The following is a 23,297-nucleotide window of genomic DNA, read 5'->3' on the forward strand; positions in this document are numbered from 1 at the left end:
AAATGGTGAGAGCTAAGCTATGCTGTCCAGCTTTGCCCTGCCTTCTTCACTGAGCTCTTTTACCGTGTTTCAAAGTTTCATAAAAGATTTCAGCATAAACATATTAGTCCTCTAACTTTAAAGTCTGCATTTTTATCCATGTTCCGAGCTTGTACCCAAGGGTTTGATACGACTTCCAGGATGAACTGATATTCCGTAATTTAAAATGTACATCATAGTATTTGCACGATAAAAAGGAAACCTCAAAGGCAGCAGCAGGTCAAATATTAAACTTAGAAATAACAGTCGTCATAGTAACAGTAATAGCTACCAACAATCACAAGGTGGATACTATCCTAATTGCTTTATATATATATCCACTCACATAATAATCACAAACACCATGATTATATATACTGTTATATTCCCAATTTTATCAACATAGAACCTGAGGCACAAAGATATTGAATAACTTTCTGAAAGTCACAGGATCAGTAAGTGTTAGAGACAAGATTCAAACCAGGACAGGCAGACTCCAGAGTCCACCCTCTCAACCATTTTGCTATACTGCTTCACACTTACCTGAGCAAAACATAATTTAAACATTTAAAATACATTCTAGTTTTTTCCTACTACCACTATCTAAAAATTCTGGGTATATCATGATTTTTCAACCTCAATGTCCTTGAAGGTCTATGCATCCTGGCAATGAGTAAAAAAACAAGATAGGAAAAATGGCTTAAAAACTGACAATGCAATAACTCAGAATCTGATCTCCTGCCAAAGGGGTATCTTGAGATTTCCTATATTGCTCTTATCAGTAGAACAAAACAACAATTCAAAAATCTGACTGAAAACACAATCTGGGAGAAAAAGTAAGAGTAATGGGGCCCCACTGAATCCACTGGTTAGACTGGATCCAGAAATTTACAATATACAAAGCCTACAAACCTCTCACATGAACAAAAATGAGATTCGCTAGACTCTGCATTGTGAATGTCATTAAGCTGTTTCTCAAACTAGAGGTATTCTCATGGAAGGCAATGGCTATAAAAACCATACCACAAAGAAGGTCAAAACTAAACAGTACAGGGGAAACAACAGGAGAAGGAACAAAAGAAACGAGAAAGCTTTTTTTCTTTTTTTTAACTGAGAAGGAAGCAAGTGACAAGGCATATAGGAGTAAAGAACAGAAGCTGAGATGGCGATTATATGCAACTCCAGGGGAAAGCAGCAATGAATCCTCTAAATGTGGTGAGATGGTGAAGAACAAAGGCAACAAGAACAGAAAAGTTCGTCAGCAAACAGGTTCTGTTGACTCAGGAGACAGTGGAACGTCGGTGGAGCGCGCATCCTGAGAAAGGACATTTAAATTCCTACTCACTTTGGTAGCCTCTGAGGGGTCACTCTATTTCTAGTAACGCTCCACTAAAGATAAGTCAGATGGTGGAGCACAGCAGTCTGTGGAGGCATTTAAAGTTAAGCCTTAATATACTAAGGCAGGAGAACAGAGCTGTGTTTCACAGAATCATCTATGAAATGGATTCTACATGCCATGTATGAAAAGCAGAGAACAGAAGTATGAGAATCTTGTGTGTTAATATCAAAAGACATTCCCTGAAAAGTACGAGTAGGAAAAGAAAATTGATAGATTACTAAATTCATTCACATTATGATAGCAATGTAACAATGCAAAAAAAAAAAAAGATAAAACTTGCAGATTCCGGATCAAATAAACTTTTAGCTGTATGCGACATACAGGCAGACTAAATTCCTGTGTATTTAACGTTTTCGTAGTGAAAATATCAGACGTAACATTTACTGCTTAGACCCAAATGAAAGATGTTTATGAGCAAACACAGTTGGGGAGGAGCTGTCCATATTTTCTGATAGGTGACAGAATATTCCAAAGTGAGGGATGGGTCAGTATAAAGCTAGATCTGGTGTGCTTAAAAAACAATAATAAAAATAAAAACTATGGTACTAAATAACTGCTTTTTAACTTTCAGGGATAAATCATTCCTGGACAAAATCCACCCCTGCAAAGTTTAGTAATACTTATGAAGTATCTGGTTTAACAATGCCTAGCAAATGTTTCCCTAGCAAATCCTAGAGGATCAGGTACCCCAGATTAAAGTGCCCTATATTCTCCTAAATTCTAACAGTACAGGATTCCAAATACAAAACTGAAGATAATCAGAAAATTTTACCATTTTAAAGCTTTTGATGGAACCACATATATCTTTCCATTGATTAATATAATTAAGCAAAGAAAAATTATTTTATTTTCCATATTTAGTTCCTATACTTGTCATAACAGATTATCCAGAACAACAGGCCTAAGGACAGTAAAATGACTTTTCTTGCTGGACAAGTACAGAACTTTCCAGGATGATGCCTGACAATATTCTCACCACTGTCTTGAATACCAGGGATATCTCACTGAATTAGCTTATAGATTAGAATCAGAATATTACAAATAAAAATAAACTCAGATACTCAGAAAGGAATTCAGAAGAAATTTAACAAGGAAGTGATATGTACCACATAAGAATAAAATAATCTTATAACAAATCAAAGAGGTAACTTTTAATGCTGTCACTATAAAGTAAAATTTAAATATTGAGGTCTTGTATAAAACTGGACATTGAATTTATGTTGTAGAAGTATCTGGTGATGAGTTTGAGACAATGAAGTACTAACAGAATTTGTGCTAAGACTCCTCTGAAACAGCACACATTCTTAAAATGGAGAGGCATATCATTTGTTCAAATGAGTGACATGTCTCCCTGTAACAAACAGTGGACAGCTGGATAAATCAGAACTGGCTTTGGTCATACAAAATATATTATGGAAACAGACTGTTGCCTGAATAGATTCCCATAATGACAGTGAAGATGACTTTCTGGATGGCTAGAAAACCATTTGGAAGACATCTATCCTAGCAGTAGAAGGGCAGATATTACACTGCTCTGGAGGGGTACATGCAGGCAGAAAGGCAGAGAGGTTGAACACACTCAGAGATATGCTGCCTGAGTGTATATCTTGGTGCCACTCCTCCAAATTCTCTACTAATGAAAGGGTTAAGGTAATAATCAAGACAAGATTAGCCTGGTTGTGAGAATGAGCAAATTATCTAATTCCCCTCGTCTCAGTACCCTCATTTGTAAATTGAGGACAATAATAATACTTATCTCAGAGGCTGCTGAAAGGATAAAATGAAGTAACACATGGAAAGCACTTTGTTTTTTTGGTTTGTTTTAAAGTGAATCAGTTATACATATACGTATATCCAACTCTTTATTAGATCCCCTTCCCAGAAAGCACCCTGAAGAGTGCCAAGCAGCACATGTTAAGCCTTTGAGTTATATAGTAGGTATAAGATGATACACAATCTTTTTTCAACCTTCACAAGAGAAAGGCAAATTAGCTCCTTCCCTTAAAAAAAAAAAAAAAAGGAAAGCAAGTGGACATTGGACATGAAGAATTCTTTTCAAGGAAAAAGTTCCAGGGAGTATTGCCAGGGCCAGTAGCAAATGAACACTCTAGTTCTGTCCATACTTAGAGCAAAAAGTTTTTATCTAAAAGCAAAGTAAAATAATGGATCAGCATGAGTCTCTAAGCACCAGAAACAATTATAGTACATATTGTATTTTTGAAAGTTTCCATCAGAAGTGTTAAAAAAAAATTTAAACATCAGTGTTGTAAAATGTTAAGTTTCAATTATTTGGGCATCCATCTGGAAAAAGCTCATCTTCAAAAAAAAAACCACTAGATATTGTTTTACACACAGGGAATTTTTAAAATCTAGAATAAACTAAATATTCTATAGTAAAATAAACCATAGTATAGATTTTCTTTTAGAAAACAAACTAAAAATGAGGAATATCTGGTAATGTATATAATATACAAATTCTGAAATCCTATTCAAAGAAGTTTATAATGAGAATTGCCACCAAACCCCTTCATTTCACCCATAATTCAATACTATATCACACACTCAAAAAGACAAATTATACTCTATTTTCAAACAGGGATAATAAGGGGAGTACATTTTCTATAAAGGAAATTTTAAAAAAGAAAAAAAAAAGAACCGTGTTTTTTCTCATCAAGGGTACAATTTCCCTAATGCGCACTAATGTCTATCACTTAAATTTTCATACTGTTTATCTCCTTCCTATATTCTATGATTTGAAAGCAAAATTATAGGTACTTCATCATTTAAATCACAGCATATCACAATACAGTCTTATATTACTTAAGAGAAGATGTCCTGGCAATAACGTTTCTCTTTTAACTAACGAGCAGATACATCTAAGTGCTACAGAATTAAAAGTGTCCATCTGAGAAGGGAATAAAGCAAGCACCTTACCTATCTACGGCAACGACAACACTCTGAGAACTGGTCTCTCCAATGGATTCCTGAATACTTGCTATCTGCTTCCAGTCCACATTTCCTCCAACTGCCACACAGGAAAGGGAGGCATTTCAGTATGAAAAGCATTCAGCGGAAGAGCACACGTTCAGTTCTAAAACACATTTCTGAAATCAGTTATTTTCCTAATGAAAGAAATCAAGCTTTGGGGAAGCGATTCTTTTGATATCAGTGATCATTTATCAAGGCCAAAGGTGCTTATTGAGCTATATACTAAGTGCTATACAGACATGGTTAAAGACACAAACTGTGTTTGCAAAGATCACACAACTTAGGGGCACTGAGAATTTTGATCACAAAATTAATGACATTAGGAATAATTTCCCTCACTGTTTAAGAAACACAGCACCAACCCCAGTTCCAAAGATATCTACTAATGGGCTTCCCTGGTGGCGCAGTGGTTGAGAGTCCGCCTGCTGATGCAGGGGACATGGGTTCGTGCCCCGGTCCAGGAAGATCCCACATGCCGCGTCCGTGAGCCACGGCCGCTGAGTCTGCGCGTCAGGAGCCTGTGCTCCACAACGAGAGAAGCCACAACAGTGAGAGGCCCACGTTCCGCAAAAAAAAAAGATACCTACTAAGGAGGATTACCAATTCCATGTATCGATAATTAGATCTCCCCTGTAATGCACTCTCCAGTCCCATTTACAAATGTTTACCGGAAATTCTACCAGTATGCTGTAATATTCTCTTATTCAAAAGAATCACTCATCTTTTCCCCCAACACTGGTTCCATGTGTTAGGTAGCAAAACAACAGTTTCCCCAGTTTTCAAACTCTTAACCTTACAATCATCTTTGATATCCTTCCCTCCCTCCACTTTCACTAAATCTTTCTTTTGGGCTGTTTTTCATATGATTCATTCATTTTCATCCCTACTCGGTTTAGACCATTGTAACTTCAGGCCCAGATGACTATTACTATATATAACAGTTCCCTCACTGCTTTCCCTTTTGCTGATTTTCCCCCTCTTCAATCTCTCCTTTCTTCTCCTGGACATTAATTTTCCTAAGTCATCACCTTCATTTTGCTTACTATTACTTTCAGGACAAAGTATAAACTTTTCAGCCTAGAGCTTAAGGCAGTTCCCTTCAACATTCTTTTTTTTTCCCTTCAACATTCTTGCCAATACCTGTCTCTATTCAGGCCATCCCACAACTACCTAAAATTTATCTACCAAGACCCAAATTTGAGTTCTCAATGAAGGATTCCCCTCCACTGTTTCACCTTGCTCTGTAAGTATTTAAGTTTATACTTAAATAAATACTGCTCAAATCAGAATTTCTTCCATTTAGTCTCTTATTTAAATTACTTTAGGTGTGTTACTGTTGCCTTCTCAGCCAGATAAAAAGTTCCAAGATTAGGAACCAAATCATACACTTTCTTTGTATTCCTCTACTCAATATTAAGTCCAAAGCAAATGCTCAACAAATACTTGTTGACTCGATTGACTAGACACTCAATAAATGACTTTTTGAATGCAAACATAATAGACGATGTTATTTAAACTAGCTGAACTCAAATTCTATTCCGGGAACTGAACAAAGTGAAAAGAATGTGATCCCTGTCCTACAGAGCTAACAATTTACCAGGAGAGACAGGCTTACAACCAACTTTAATACAATATAACAATTATTTCATGGCTGAAATGAACTAATTACATATAATACAAGTGTTGTTAAACAGAACTAATTTTGACAGGGGAAGGGAGAATGCGGTGTTAGCTCATGGAAAGGCTTCACATGACAAAATATTAATTCAAGTTAGGCCTAAAAGGATGATCATGTGGGAAAGAAAGGAGAAAAAGCAATTCAGGAAGAAGGAGCAGCATACATAAAGTAATGGAAGTATGCACGTGCAGGTCATGTTCCAACACACTTGGGTGAAGCCATAATGGAGGATGATTCTGGCAGGGGACAATGAAGGAGAGAAAGACGAGCAGTAGGAGATGAAGCTGGAAAAACAGACTAGAAATAGAATGTGAAGAACCTGGACTGTCACGTTTAATGCACTACTTTTGAGAACAGGGAACCATCAGACCTTTTAGGAGATTGACATGATCCAATCTATTTTCTGAAAAATAATTCTGGTAATATCTGTAGAACACAGTGAAACAGGCAGAGCTATTGGAGCCATGGAGACAAATTAAGAGTCTATTTCTATAACACAAGTGAACAAGGATGACAGCCTGAAATAACTGACAGAGAACTGGGGTGGTAGGGAAATACTGTCAAGCCACACCTGAGGTATGTAGCACATTACAGGAATTTAATGAAGAAAAATCTGTGAGAAAAAATGCCAGTCACCACATAACTTTCTTTGTGTGTCAACTGAATGTCCTTCCTATAGAGATTTCTATACCTTTTATATTTAAATATTGATATAATAATTTGTGATCATTAATAATAAACTTACTTAAAGAATATTTAAAATGCCTAACAATCCAAGAACCAATTTCATAAATATATAAAATCTTTCAGGGCTTCCCTGGTGGTGCAGTGGTTGGGAGTCCACCTGCCAATGCAGGGGACACGGGTTTGAGCCCTGGTCCGGGGGGGATCCCACATGCCGCAGAGCGGCTGGGCCTGTGTGCCGCAGCTGCTGAGGCCCGTACGTCTGGAGCCTGTGCTCTGCAGTGGGAGAGGCCACTGCAATGGGAAGCCCACGCACCACAACAAAGAGTAGCCCCTGCTCACCGCAGCTAGGGAGAGCCTGCATGCATCGGCGGGGACCTGACAGCCAGAAATTAAAATAAAATAAAATAAAATAAAATCTTTCAAACATCTGTATAACAGTATAAGTAACAGGCTAATAATTTCAGTTTTACCAAAGAAATTATTCAAAAGCACAAATATTTAGGTTAACTAAGAACAAAGATGTAGGTGCTGTGATATTCACGTAAGATTTATATGACCAAGCAACTGAATTTTTAAACTTTAATGTATACCATAAAAGAACAGTATGCATATAATTCAAACCTAATAATCATATGCTATGTATTCTTTTCTTTCTTTCTTTTTAAAATAAATGTATTTATTTATTTTTGGCTGTGTTGCGTCTTCGTTACTGTGCCCGGGCTTTCTCCAGTTGTGGCGAGCAGGGCCTACTCTTTGTTGTAGTGCGCAGGCTTCTCATTGCAGTGGCTTCTCTTGTTGTGGAGCACGGGCTCTAGGCGCACAGGCTTCAGTAGTTGTGGCACGTGGGCTCAGTAGTTGTGGCTCACGGGCTCCAGAGCACAGGCTCAGTAGTTGTGGCACACGGGCTTAGATGCTCCACGGCACGTGGGATCTTCTCGGGCCAGGGCTCGAACCTGTGTCCCCTGCACTGGCAGGCAGATTCTTAACCACTGTGCCACCAGGGAAGTCCCATGGTGTGTATTCTTAATAACTAAAAGTTCCATGTTTCCAAAAAGTGAAAGTACAGATTTGTATCACAGCAGTAAGAAAAGTCAGATAAACATACACTCAGCCCTATTAACCTGGTTACATGAATATTTGGAGTATGGATGCTGTTAATAAAGGAGGATATTAATTTATTTCTTAAAAAACATATTATATACAGACTAAACCAGCTCAGTCATCTGTACCACATCCTCTTCTAGCTTCAGTTCTGACCACAGCATCCTGAAGAAAGCATTTGTCTGAGCAGGTGACAGGGCACAGTTGGAAGGGTGGACATCTGCCACACTGGGCGAGCTGGGAACTAACCACTGAGATAAGCTGAAGGGAGGGCTCTGCCCAACAGGGGTCACGTCAACAGAGTGGCTCCCTCTAGGACACAGATTAAAATCTGAGAGACCTGATTACTTTGCAGTGAGTGGAGAACACAGCAAGCTGAAAAGAGAAGTGGACGACACAAGAGGAAGCCTATATAAAGCATGAGAGAGGTGGAAGAGTATGGCTGGTCGCTTGAGTGGCTTGGAAGCTTGGAATTTTTATCTCATTTCCAGATTCCAAGTGTATATTTTAATATAAATTCCCTTGTCCTGAAGGGAGAAGACAGCTCATCTCATCTCCTTGCAACCTAAGTAGCACAGCAGCACAGTGATCAAATTAATTTTACTTCATTTTCAAGTATACCACTAAGCATTATCAGCAATTATTATTTCTCTTGTTTTTACTAACACTGATAGAAGATAAAATATTCCACTGGTATATTATTTTTAGTGTAACCTACTTCTGTTACTTGCCAAAACTGAGCCCTGGCAACCTCAACTATCTTTGGTTGGGCTTTCCTCCACTCCCTAGGACTTATTGGAAAAAAAAAAAAGCAGCTTTCAAAAGCTGCTGAATCAATCAATGCACATTCACTTCACTTGCCTGTAAATATTTTTCATTTGTATCTCATTCTGCCTGCTGGAACAATTACAGTTCTAATGTCTGAGTCAGACTTCCAGGTTACTTCCAGGTTACATACATCACCAACCATGCAGGTGCTCAGGCAGTTCTAAATCCTGCAGCTGGCTCACCAAGTCATCGGGTCTATACCTACAACCTCCCAGAATCACAGAATCTAAGATACAAGTGAGGTACAGGCTGCACTGCTGGCTGCCACAGCTGGATTACCACTGGGAACTAACTGTTCCAGTCCAGCCTGAAGCCACACAACATGGTCCTCATCTTTACTTCCTTCTCTATGGATTGTTTTTCAAGCTTGAAATTCTTCTAAATTTCCTAAGAATTTTTATTGCAAGCAACAACAGAGAAATCACTAAATCATGAAAAGATAGAAATGTCCAGAAATACAATGTTACAGTACAAAGCCTCAAAAGGTAAATGGTGGGATTTCCCCAGTGGCGCAGTGGTTAAGAATCCACCTGCCAATGGAGAAGACACAGGTTCAATCCCTGGTGTGGGAAGATCCCACATGCCCTGGAGCAACTAAGCCTGTGTGCCACAACTACTGAGGCTGTGCTCTAGAGCTCACACGCCACAACTACTGAAGCCTGTGTGCTCTGGGGCCCACGTACCACAACTACTGAGCCTGCGAGCTGCAATTACTGAAGCCCGTGCACCTAGAGCCCGTGCTCCGCACCAAGAGAAGCCACTGCAATGAGAAGCCCGCACACGGCAACAAAGAGTAGCCTCTACTCGCCGCAACTAGAGAAAGCCCATGCGCAGCAACGAAGACCCAATGCAGCCAAAAATAAATAACATTATTTTTTAAAAAAAGGTAAATAGTAAATATTCTTAGATCTCAGGTTTATTCCTTCTTGTTCTCTTTAAGTCATGTCTCTAGATTTCTTGGTTGGAAGTGAGGTAGGGAGGATGGATAAAGAATAATCCAGGAACAATTAATATACCAGCCACTGTACTAAGTCCACATATATATATTTTTATTTAATCCTGACAACTCTGTAAGTAGATATTACCATTAGTTTGCAAAAGAGGAATTCGAAGCTCAGAGAATTAAAGTAACTTGCACACAGTAAAGAAGAAATATGGAAGAATTCAAACCCAGAAGTACAGTATTCAAAGTGAAAGACAGTCAAACTTGGCTTCTTCCCTGGTGGAACCCTTTCTATTTATGACTAAAAATGTATTGTCTTTGGTTCCTCTGTACCCATTTCTGCTAATACCTTCCTTTTTTTTCTACTGGGTTAAATCTGGAAGGTCCTGGCTATACTGAGTTCATGGGGAACCATGGGAAAGTTTCCAGACTGGCATAAGAGTTTGGTTATGTCTGCACAGCGCCTTTAAAAAAATATGAATATGAATGCTTTCTCCAGTTGCCCCAACTATTTACCATCTTAAGCCTTCACTCATAAATGTTATCTGCTTAGTCTTAAAAGCTGGTTATTTTTTTATATAGATTTTCAGATTATTTTCCATTACAGGTTATTACAAATATTAAATACAGTTCCTTGCACCATGCAGTAAATCCCTGTTGCTTATCTATTTTATGTACAGTAGTTTGTATCTGTTAATCCCATATTCCTAATTTTTCCCTTCCCCCCTCCCTATTCCCTTTGGTAAATATAAATTTGTTTTCTATGTTTGTGAGTCTGTTTCTGTTTTGCATACAGATTCATTTGTATTATCTTTTAGATTCCACCTGTAAGTGATATCACATAATATTTGTCCTTCTCTGTCTGACTTACTTCACTAAATATAATATTCTCAGTCCATTCATGTTGCTGCAAATGGCAATATTTCATTCTTTTTTAGGTAAAAGCTGGTAATTTTAAACTGAACCTTTCTCCCACCCCCAACTGTGAGATTATGACTAATGGTCACTTAATATTGGAAACTAGACCAGGCAAAAAAGACTTACAATGTCACCTTGCTTTCCCCTCATAAGGCTAGTCAAAGGGCATTTTATCTTATCCCTCTAATTCTGTTTTATTGCTACAAAAAAGTTACTTATATTGAGCAAGTTAAAAATAAATTTTGATACTTCACAAAAGTAATTCAAAAACTTCTCACCTAGCCCGAGACCCACAAATTCATCAGCAGCCTGCTCTTTTGTTCCCGTAAGAGATCCTTCTCTGCCTCGCACTGTTCCAGAAATGTACCGAGGTTTCACTCCAGTTCCTATAAGTTGTGCAAGCTCCAACTGACTGATGCACTTCAGAATCTTAATTACAAAAAGGAAAAAAATTTAAATTCCATGTTACAAATGTTCGCAAAAATATTTAAATGTACTCAATCACGATTTAAACATAGGCTACATTATAAATCATTATAAAAAGCTAAATGTACTTACCCTGAATGTACTAAATTAATTTTCTCCCCAAACACTTAAGCATGTCAGTGATATACTGTTTAGCATGAGCTCATTTTATAAACCAGATTGCAAAGCTGAAAATAAAGGAAGTGCTTATACCTCATGCCATGAATTTCCTAGATAATTTCCATCTGTATGAGCCACTGTGATAAGTGTTTTAATTGTGTCAATGTTCTTCTGTTTCATTTCAGTAATCCCAGAACTCACTGTAAGTAAGGTAAATCTTGCTAGCGCCTGGACATATGCATCTCTTTCCAGCTATGAAAAAGAGAAAAAGCAAACTTACATGGTTGTAAACACAACAGGGTAATCCCTAGTTCCCTACTGACAAACTGTTTACTTGTTTAGTAAGTTTTTAACTAAGTCATGAATTACATATAATACCTCAAACTGTAGTTTTTTTAATTTTAAGATGAATGAAGCAGAAAAGGATGAATTTCTAAAACTGAAAGGCAATGGAGGTGTCGAATCAAGACAAGATTTTAGTGACAATAATTCATATATATAGTAAAAAAAAATTCATTGAGCATTTATGTTTCAAGTGACTGAACTAGCAGAAAGCTGATTTATAAATTTGCTCATTTTTTCTCTACAGTTAGACTGCTTTTTAAGCTATAACATTCATAATTAAATGTGAAATGGGTTTTTAAAAAGAAAGCAGGCAAGCATTGGCTAAAATTTATTATCAGACAAAGCATATAAATTACTAGAAGGGACTGTCTTCATAAAAATTGTTCTAGATACTTGGGTCTCTTAAAGATAACTTGTTCTTAGGATAGGTAAAGTTATATATATATATAAAATGTGAAAAATATATGATTCAATAAATAAAAACATGCAACACAGATAAGATATTCAAATTGCAATATAGGAATTCAAACTCTTAAGGAAACTCTGTACATAGCTAATATTCTACAGAGAAAAAACTGCAAACCAAAGTTATTATGACGAATTTTAGACACATCAATAAAGAACTACCCTGTTCCGTCACAGCTTCTTGGAAACGTAAACATGAAGACAGTTAAATTCCATTATAAACTTGAAATTCATTTTTAATAATTTCAACACCAGAAATAATTTAAACTGTAGTAATGACAAAAGTAATTTACGTTTTCCAGACTGGCTACAAAGGCAAAATTCTTTGTTACCTGAATGCTGAAAATGCATGCAATTCTGATTGCACATCTTATACCTTCCAGGCAAAGAGAGGCTACTTCAGTATCATCACAGTCTTGTAGACCCACACTGAACGCAGCCAGAAAAGGGGTCCAAGCCAACTACAAAGATTAAAAATTTGAAATACATCACAAACATCAAGTGATAATTAAACTTTATGATAATACTATATTAACATTTCTCAGATTTCAGGCAATTTGAGGAAGTTCTGAAAAAAACAGCAATGAGTTTCTTGGCATAGTTACTTGGAAAGCTTTCTTAGACAAAGGAGAAACTATATAATGCCGCCTGCGCTTAAATAAGCGGGAGAGCAAAATTATAAATTTGGGAGAGGACACTAGGCATCTTTTAAGCACAGCATCTATAAATTATTTACATTAATGAAAAATGGGAATAGTCAATTTATGACTATAATTTAATAGTCATAAATTATATTAATTTTACCCCTGACTTCAGAACTCCTCTCCCTCTGTAAGCTGTGTCTCTTGAAATATTTCATGGACTAATTTTATTTCCAAGAAAATCCTTTTAACCATTTTCTACTTGTAACAGTTACATTACTCTCTTTTCTTTAAGCCTGCTCTGTGGACATCATTTAGCCTTATTTATTTATTTTATTTTGGTAGTCAAATATTTTACTTTGAAACATGAGCGATCTCTGGTTCCTAGTTGGACAATATTTTAAAATACAGTTCAATAAAATACGTCTTGATTACAGACTATGAAAGCCAACAAACACTAAATTTTAATAGAACTGAATACCTTGTGAAATTGTAATGTAAAATAAACAAAAAAAGAGAGCTACCTCTGACTACTGAAAATCCTCATATCAAATCATATGTGTATATACTGGTGTGTGTATGTGTGTGTATAACTTTGAAATGTCTGATACAAGAGTATTCGCTGCTTTTGATAGGTCAAAATGAAGCAAAACTATATATCTGTATAGCCATACAGATGAAAAATGTTTATACCAGTGTGGTACAGAAACGACAACTGGAATTTTTTAAAGATCTAAAAAAATTTTAGCACTATTAAGAAAAACAGAATCACCCAAAGCTTTGCTTATAACGTCAGAAAGTTTAGAAGTACAAGTGTAATTCCTAAACAGAGGAATATAAGCCACAGTAACTAACTTCCAGTCCTAGCCTTGTTACTTATTTAACCTCTTTTTTTCTGAACCTCATTTCTTCCCCTTTAATACCTGGACTGCCACTATAGAGAGATGCTATGGGAAGCATAGGAAGTGCACTACCTTTAAAATACAAAGCACCACATTAAAGTAATGAATTACACATCCTATTATAAGTGAAGAAACAGCACATCTATTTGGAAACCTTTGTAATATTTTATACAAGGAGAAGTATAATGTTCTTAAGCCTGTGACAAAAGGTTTAACCCCACTGCAAATTAAAGACAATGACTTGTCTTATCAAATTATACCTAAATAACATCCAGAGAACAGTGAAATTGTCCCCTCAAATGTATAAATCTCTATAGAATACAATCTGGCAATATGTAAAAAGGTTCTTAATAAGGTTTTCATCCCTTAATATTATATCACATTCTAGGAATCTCTCATTTATTCCTTTACTCAGCCAATGCTTATTTACTGAGCACTAACTACAAGCCAGGAATTGTGCTAGACATTGGGAAAAGTCAACAGAACAGATGAGTCCCTTGCCTCATGGAGCTTCAAGTCTAGTAAAGAAATAGCCATTCAGTTTTAAAATAAATAAATGTATAAATACATACTGTTATAAATACAATGAAGGAAGAGTATAGCATGTTATGAAAAGGGACCTAATCTAGATTAGAGGGGCCAGGGCAGAACTCTCTGAGAAAGTAACATTTAAAGTAGAAACTACTCAGGCAAAGAAGGAAAAGGCATCCTAGACAAAGGGCACAGCTTATATGAATGCTCTGAAGAGAAAATAATTTAGGACATTCTAGAAATGGAAAGAATACCAGTGTGGCTGCAGCACAGTAAGAGACAAGAACTCTAGCGATGAGGTTGAAGGAAGGTGGAGCTCTAGACCACACATGGTCTACAGACCCTTGGGATGTGCTAGGTTTCATCATAGTTGCAAAGTCAGTGAATGGCTTTAAGGAAGAAGATGACAGTTCATTTTGTATTTTAAACATTCTGGCCTCTGTAAGTAGGTACGAGAAGCACAAAAGTAGACATAAGGATACTAGTCAGGAGGATGTTACAGTGATAAGAGTGAGAAATGAAAGTAACTGGAGACGGTAATTACAGTAGAAATGGCAGTGAGAGGAAAGGTTCTTAATTCTAGCTTAGAGGGTTAGTTTAAATAAAGGATAACTAATCCAGAGAATAGATCATAAAAGCTATTTATGAAGAATTTTTAATGATATGGGGAAATACTTATGTGAGAAACAGCAAGATACAAAATTCTATACATAGTAGGATCACAACTGTTTAAGATAAAAAGTAGTATGTAAACATATTAACAGAAATTTTTTCTGAGTGGTACAATTATGCTGGTTCCTTATTCTTTTCGTTTTTTCATCCTCCACCTCCCGTCTACCAAAAACATTTGAAAAGAAAAACAAAATAAAGGTATAAGATTATTCAAAACAAAACAAAACAAAAATCTGCTTTGTAATTTATTTCATAATAAAGAGAAAGTGTATCTTATATTTTGACATCACTTTCTACATTATGCCAAAAGGAAGGCCAGTTATACTCCACTGTTCCTTCTAACGTTATCTCCCTAGCATCCCCGCTCGCGTCCTGTAACTCTCCATCAACTTTTAGAAAGGTCACTATCACACAGACCTTGAAGCAGGGGTAGAACTGTAAAATTTTAGAGCTGAAACCTTGTAGTCATCTTTTACTACCCATACACATATGTAGTTATGAATGAGAACGCGAATTATAATCTTCAACCTCCACAGTCCATCTAACCACACTGTGTCACAAACAGAAATGTACTTAACCCATTTTTCCTTCTCAAACTTGACTGGACTCCCCTCCACTTCCCTACAATCCTTATGATGCACTGCTTACTCCTTCTGGAATTTGAAGAAAGGATAGAAAAAAAGAATAGGAAAATGAAGACTGAATGGGAAATCAAATTTTAAAGAAGCAGTAAGAATCATTCTTACTAGACCTATAAACATAAGAAAGCTCCCTTTTGTTCCTGACTCTACTTTCTGGGCCCCAGGAATACTCAGAACCCTCAGCTTAGTTCCTGGGCCAGAGCACTGAAAGAGAGTAGGAGGCTCAAGATCGCTTTGAGATTTCAGGGAACTCCAAAGCTCTAAATAGAACACAGAGGAAACCAGGCCAAGGCTTAATTCTCCAAAGAGCTTTCTGTTCTTAAGATCACACGCCTATTAACTGCTAATCATGCATACCTTTTCTCATTCTCTTCAAGAAAAATTTTATATTTGCGATCTCCTAAATAATATGGCTTTCACTTCTGGGTGTATACTAATGGGCTATATCACTGTATTTCCTTAACTTAAGAATATGCTGAACAGGACTTCCCTGGTGGCGCAGTGGTTAAGAATCCACCTGCCAATGCAGGGGACACGGGTTTGAGCCCTGATCCGGGAAGATCCCACATGCCACGGAGCAACTAAGCCCGTGTGCCACAACTACTGAGTCTGCACTCTAGAACCCGTGAGCCACAACTACTGAGCCCGTGTGCTGCAACTACTGAAGCCCGTGCGCCTAAAGCCCGTGCTCCGCAACAAGAGAACCCACTGCAATGAGAAGCCTGTACACCACAACGAAGAGTAGCCCCCGCTCGCCGCAACTAGAGAAAGCCTGCGCACAGCAATGAGGACCCAATGCAGCCAAAAAATAAAAAAATTAAATAAATAATTAAAAATAAAAGAATATGCTGAACAGCAGTATATATAAATATATACACTGCAAACAAGTTCTTAGTAACGCTTACCTTAAACATAGGTCTCACGTGCTCCAAATGTGTCGCACTTGTGAAAGGTGCTTGAACATGGCTCACGGCCTCCATGAGTGCTTTAGCTGTCTTGGCCATCTGTTCCATTTCTAAGTTATACAGAAGTCTTCTTTGTTTTTCACTGGCTACATCTGAAACAACAAACACTATTAGCGTTTAAAATGTAAAGCCTTTAAGAATGCTATTTTGATGTTTTAGTATAAAATAATAAGTACCACCAATGAATACTAACTCAAAATAGTCCTAAGAAGCCAGACACAAAAGGTCACATAATGTATGATTCCATTTAGATGAAATATCCAGAGTAGGTAAATCCATAGAAGCAGAAAGCAGACTGGTGACAGCCAGGGGCTGAGGAAAGGCAGGGAACATGGAAAAACCGCGTAACGGATACGTGGTTTTATGTTGGGGGGATGCAATGTTTTGGAACTATACAGAGGTGGCGGTCACACAACACTGTGAACGTACTAAATACCACTAATTGTTCACTTCAAAATGGTTAATTTTATGTTATATGAATTTCAAAAATGAAAGAAAAAAATATCCTGAACTAGGAGGCAGGGATACATGGAAAATCTATGAAAAGGGAAGAGAGTAGGTACAAATCTGTCACAATGAAAGTACTAGGGAAACAGCCCAAACATGGTCTAGAAGAGAAGAGAGGTTAGTAAAAGGCAATGGTATCCTCACATGACACAGGCTTGAATGATCTCCTGAGCTGACAAGAAAACAGTGGCCCTAACACTTGGGATGATTTCAGAATTTCAGCACACCATCACCTCCTTCCCATACCCCACTGCTCAGTGATTTCCTACCACCATATGGAGAAGAGGCCAGAGAATGAGGGGTATGAAGATGTTACTATACGGGTGTGAGGAAGAAAGTGAAATCAGATAATTGGCATCTACTTAGGTGTGAAAATGAAGTCTTGATCAATATACTTAATTTCTTAAGTAGAAGCAAATAACGCTACCAAGTAAACTGCTGATTGGTGCTGGACTGCAGTAAGAGCCAAGGATGCCGAGTTCAAGACGTGGCTTTGCCACTCTTTGGGTTTTAGGTCTAGAGAATTAGTGAAAGTTTTTACATTGCACTCAGCTCACAGATTCTATGATTCTAAGTTTCCTAACCTCTCTGCACTTGTTCCCTCTTCTATAAAATGAGGGAGAACTTATTAAAATTCCTTAGAATCATTCCCTATATTCCCCAAAAGATAAGGCCATTTATACTCCACTATTCCTTCTAACATTATCTCCATAGCCTCTGACTCTCATCTGATAATTCTTCATCAACTTCTAGAAATACACATATCACACAGGCCTTTTCGATTCTCTCCTGTTGACAGAATTTTGCTACTGCAATTTGTTCTTTTAGATGAAGCTTGAGATTCCACTTCCAAGTGGAAGTTGCTCAGAAAGGCAGGAGTTCTCTTTCCATGTTATATTACTGAGCCACTACCCTCACCTCATTCCTGCAGTCAGATTTTAGCTCTAATTTAATCACCACCATCTACATGCACAGAACGTGGAGAATGGGGCTAGGCCCCCCCCCCCCCCCCCCGCTGGCTCCTGATGCCGGTCAGATTTGGGAATGCCACGGCGCTATAACTTGTGGTGCATCTGAAGTAGTGAGTTCCAACCCCCACGAGCTCCCCCATGACCCTAACCTTCCCCATCTCCTTGAATCACCCCTACTTCCAGCTTCTGTTTATGTGTAATGATAGGTGAACCAATGGAAATAAGTTGCTTGTAGATGACAAGGAGGCAGTAAGAAAGAATGAGAGCTGAAATCTGACTCTTGGGGTTGCCTAACCAATCAATCTCTTTTGATCTCCAAATATGTGCTGATATTAACTGCTAAATGGACGAGTGTGTATTAAGTGCACACTAATCCATGCATATTATGTAGCACTTCCCATTTATCACCGGTCAGTGCTATCTTTCTTCAGGATACGGGAAAAAACACAATCAGATTAGCACACTGTATATTATAATACTTTTCAGTACAATAATACTTGATCTACTCTAAGTAAAACACTTTCAAGAACCCATAGTTTTCCTCCGAAACAATCAGAATTCAGTTGATTTGGACACTTACTTTGTTTACTTGATTTTGTAGGGATTGTTAGTTCTTTTGTTTCTTTCATTGATATCTTTTTTCCAGCTATTTCATTATAGATGGCTGATAGATACTCTTCAGGAAGATCTTTACTGTCATTGATACCTCTATTCATCTTAATGTACTGTTCCTTTGTCATTTTATTTTTAACCTAGAAATGAAAAACCATTATAATTCCTAAAAATTAACAGAAAAATACTCATATAAGAGAATTTATAAATACTTTGAGGAATAGAAAGTGGAAAATACTCAACAAAACAGACATTAAAATGAAAAAAGGAAGTCACAGAAAATAAGGACAATGTAGGAAAGACCCATCCTGGTAATATACTAGTTCACCTTGCTCTGAGGAGTGCGTGAGTAATCTGTAATAAGAAAACAGCGAGACTGAGTAATGAAATTCTTTGCTTTTGCCCAAGGTTTAAGAGCTCTAGTCAGAGTCCTTTAAAAAAGGACCATGACAATTATTAGACACTTATGTCATCAAAAAGATTCAAATCTTAGTTCAGAAGAACATAAATGTGTTTGCTAATGATTTAAAAACTGATTTTATGTAACAGCGGATGCAAGAGTAACAAGAGCTGAAATTTATTTAAAATCAGATAGCAATCTCACTGACTCATCATGGCAACTGAATATTAGGTGATCTGGGCAAAGTATCCTTGGAACATTCTGCCTTACTTAAGAGTATGCTGAACAGGAACATCCTACTGCACACCCTGGTAAGTCTTTGGAGCACAAATCTGTAGTACATAAGATGGTAGCCCTGTCGCCAAACTTGGGAACTAGCACAGACAAAGTGTTTATGCTTTATATCCCTGAAAACCCAGATGGATAAAACCTGTAAGTCATATGATGTCTCTGAAGATACATTTACTTAATTAAATATATTCCTACCACTTTCCATGAAGAATTTAAGGCACCTCTAAACATAAGTGTCCTGTAAATTTATAAGAAGGTACACAGAATGACAATCAAGTAAGTCATCAGAAGTTTGCAAAACTAACTATAGAGAAACCAGAACGTCCAGAGGATATAACTGGGATACAAACATTTATTTAGTTCTGACTATTCTGCAAACAGATCTTTCCAGTACGTCAGAAAGGGTGAGAGGAGCACTTCTCCTACAAAAAAGTAAAAATATTACCATAAAAGTTTCCAAATGTAATTTATTATTACTCAAGGGAAAAAAGCTCTAACATACTAAAACTTTGAAAACTTATCTTGAGTCATGGCACTTAAAAAACATTAAAAGAAAGCCATTTCACCTGAAGTTCTGATGAATATTAAAAAAGCAATGACCCAGGGATACCAACATAAAAGACCACACAAGTGCTGCCAATAAGAGGCTAAAAGAAGATTAACATCACCGGAAATTTTGAACATGGTATGATGTTTTAGCATTGTGCCAATGAGAGACAAAGACAAGCCCTGGAAGAAAATCTGAAGTAGCAGCAAAGTATATTTGTGGATCTGGGCTGGGAGGTAGGGGTAGGAGCTCCAAGCACGTTGGAGAAGAGACTACATTAATTGCAGATACACAGAATGAAAATACACTGCTCAAACAGAAGACTTCTGCCACAATGGGATTCTGGAAGTAGTGTAAAACATAATCCTACTTTTCTTCTCCTGCTTTATCTTTTATAGAACCTTTTACTCTTGACTTTTACTCTCATGTGCTTAAATTAAGCTGTGCCTAATTAAGTTTTAGTACTTAAATCACTTAAAGCCAATTGTTACTACTGATGAAGATTAATAAACAAAAAAAATTAAACATGTTCTAAATGTATTTCAAAAATTAAAAAAAATTGTCTCACTCTATATATAAATGGTAGTTAACTATAAATATTCTAGGTGAAAAAGGAACATAAATGACTTGTTAAATTAACCTATATTTTAACTCTGAAAACAACTAGGAATGAGGAGAATTAGTTTTAAGGAATTCCTTTAAAGTTACCCGTGTTCTTTGAAAATGACATCATTTGTTATAGTTCATATAGCCCTGCATCATAAATCATATAGGGTCCATATAGGGTTCAATTTTCTAACAGTCCACTTAGCTTCACAGGAACTCACAAGCTGCTTAAAACTTTATAATTTTTAAACTCATAAGCTGTTTTAAACCTTATAGTTTTTCCAATACATCTCAGATTAGTAATAAGTATATAGTTTATTTCTCATCATAAGAGTAATACATATCATTAGAAGCCTATCCCTAAGAAGTATTAAGAAATTCTTGCAAATAGGTTTATTTATAAAGATAATTTTCCTCAAGTTTTTGGAAACTACGCATAAAATACCTAAACCTTTAAAAATAATGTTTTTGTTATTGAATATCAGAAATCAAGTGACAGTTCCTTAATATTTAAAGTAAAGGAATTACAATTTAATGAAGCAAATGAAATTTAAACACTTCCTGGATGTCTGGTATTTTAAAATTATGGTTAATTTTTAGGTGTAATGGTACTGTGGTTATGTTTAAATACAGTATTTCTCTTTCAGATATATATACTGAAATAAATACAGATGAAATGATATGATACATGAGATTTGCTCCAAAATGACCTGGGGGAGAAAAGGGATATAAATAGAACAAGATTGGCCATAAGTTGGGAACTGTGGAAGATGGGTGATAAGCACATGAAGGACCCACTATACTAAATGCTCTGTTATTTAAGTTTGAAATGTTAAAACAAACAAACAAACAAAAGATGGTTTATATGATGTTTTTCCATGTTGTAATAAACACAGGCAGAAGAGCTATAAGCACATTCTTAGATTAAAATTTATCTGAAGTTTTATACAGCTGTCAATCATGAGAAAGACAAATACAGATTTTATGGATATCTAAAAGTCTAATTAGAATTACTACCAGAAACTGCATTTGTAAAATGTACACTACACCAAATTAAATACCCCAATTTGGTGACTGGTTTAACTAAACTAAGATTAAAATTTCAACTATTACTTACTGAATTCAAAACAATTTATTTAATCTGTACTATTGATTGTAAAACTGGCTTGGAAGAAGACATACCTGTGGACTGTGAAGGTCTGTGGTGAGCATGATAATTGAATACGCCAGAACATATGCAGTATCTGCACTAGCAAAGAGGGTTTGTCTGCAAAAATAAATGTTTCGTGTTATAAACTTTTACTGTTTACAGTTAGCATTTAAATAACTCACCTCAAACCCCATGTCACTTTTAGTTTTCTCTTTCAGGATTTATGTTCTATCTCATATTATAACTTTTTATGGAATTGTCTCATCACTTCCAGATCGTGTATAAACTAAGTTTCCTGGGGCAGGGGATTATGAACCACCCGATGCTCCCCAGAAGAGGGTCTCGGACATAGTCAGCAACCAATAAGTACTTGAATCTGAATCCTGCTTACCCCTGGTTGCATTCTAAGTATCTTGCAGCAAACTTTTCCATCAATCGATCAATTTTCTGAGCTTCCCCTGGAAGACGGAATCCTTCCAGAAACATACGAAGGGCTGAAACAAAATCCTTTCCTGAAAAGTCATGTTGGTCCACATATGCATACATGACTTCTTTGTTAAATTTATCATTATCTCCCAGGAATTCACCTACTTGAGTCTAAAGAACAAAAGACAGAAATTGATATCTTAATAGACTTACATTTCCTACACAGCCAATTTTTTAAAAAGCAGAAAAAAATCCATAAGATCCACAGGTTTTAACCACAGGGTTGGTTAATTAACTATTTCAAAAGTGAAGTTAAAAGTTAAACATACTAAATGTGTTTATTTAAAAAAAAATCAAGATATTCTTTTGAGTATAGAGAATAAAAAAGCAAAATTAAGAATAGTTAGCTTATTTTTACATACTTAGGAGGGCATCTTAAAGGGGCAATAATATTATTAACTTAAAGAATTTTACAGAAAAAGTTAGAATGAAATAACATGGTGTTCTTACAGAGTCTAATCTTTCCTCCTGATGTAAGAACTGGGCAATATCTTCAGGTGTAGTGCCAAGCATCCCTTGTTCTTGGAGGTACTGTATTCCTCTCTTTGGTTTCTTGGTAAATCTAGATGATGTTAAAGTTAAAAGGAACATTAGAAATAGAAAACCATTTGTATTGCCTGAAAAGATCTAAAACTACAGTGAATTAACTTTGCAGCACTTAGAAAACAGAAGTGTACTTAAAATAATCAATGCATTATTATTGTACAAAATGTACAAAAATAATATACTATGCAAAGTTTTCTTTGAAAAGGATCTCAAGTGGAAGGCAACCTTTATCACTGATACAGATCATTTCACAGAGTATGTGAGATAATGCCATGTAGCAGATGAACTCTGAGTAAGGATATGGATACTAAATATCTCATCCTTTTAATATATATATTCCCCTTAGTGCTCAAGTAATCCTGGCTCATTCTCCTTATATCCATTGATTATTTCTAAGTTTCCTGCTTTTAAAATACAGAACTTGAATTTTGGTGACTGTTTTAACCACAACCTGATGGCATCATTTCCTTTATAAAAAAATATATTTATATATCCAGTGTTTTCAAAATAAAGTCCACACTGATTGGACACACAAAACCTTTCTCAATATGGCTCATTTCTTGAACGTATTTACAAAACAGAAACAGACTCACAGACTTAGAGAATGAAATTATGGTTACCCTGGGGCGGGGAAGGGTGGCGGGAAGGGATGGTTAGGGAGTTTGGGATCTACGTGTACACACTGCTATATTTAAAAAGGATAACCAACAAGGACCTACTGTATAGCACAGGGAACTCTAACTCTGTTCAATGTTATGTGGCAGCCTGGATGGGAGGGGAGTCTGGGGGGAATGGATACATGTATATGCATGTCTGAGTCGCTCTGCTGTGCACCTGAAATTATCACAACATTGTTAATTGGCTATATTCCACT

General features: G+C 36.5%; 1 protein-coding gene across 2 annotated transcripts in view; it reads right to left on the reverse strand.

Moving 5' to 3' along the window:
* Nucleotides 1-23,297, reverse strand: part of ARFGEF1 (ARF guanine nucleotide exchange factor 1) — a 137,368-nt gene that overhangs the window by 24,915 nt on the left and 89,156 nt on the right. For both annotated transcript variants that reach the window (XM_059994735.1, XM_059994736.2), the window contains 9 exons: nt 22,328-22,439; nt 21,783-21,988; nt 21,424-21,508; nt 18,366-18,537; nt 16,248-16,399; nt 12,288-12,416; nt 11,239-11,397; nt 10,839-10,989; nt 4,352-4,442 (listed from right to left, as the gene is read on the reverse strand). In XM_059994735.1, coding sequence (XP_059850718.1) covers nt 4,352-4,442; nt 10,839-10,989; nt 11,239-11,397; nt 12,288-12,416; nt 16,248-16,399; nt 18,366-18,537; nt 21,424-21,508; nt 21,783-21,988; nt 22,328-22,439 — 1,257 coding nt within the window. The remainder of the gene's footprint in view (nt 1-4,351; nt 4,443-10,838; nt 10,990-11,238; nt 11,398-12,287; nt 12,417-16,247; nt 16,400-18,365; nt 18,538-21,423; nt 21,509-21,782; nt 21,989-22,327; nt 22,440-23,297) is intronic.

The sequence above is a fragment of the Delphinus delphis genome, chromosome 17, assembly GCF_949987515.2.
Source record: "Delphinus delphis chromosome 17, mDelDel1.2, whole genome shotgun sequence".
In the NCBI taxonomy this organism is placed as follows: Eukaryota; Metazoa; Chordata; class Mammalia; order Artiodactyla; family Delphinidae; genus Delphinus; species Delphinus delphis.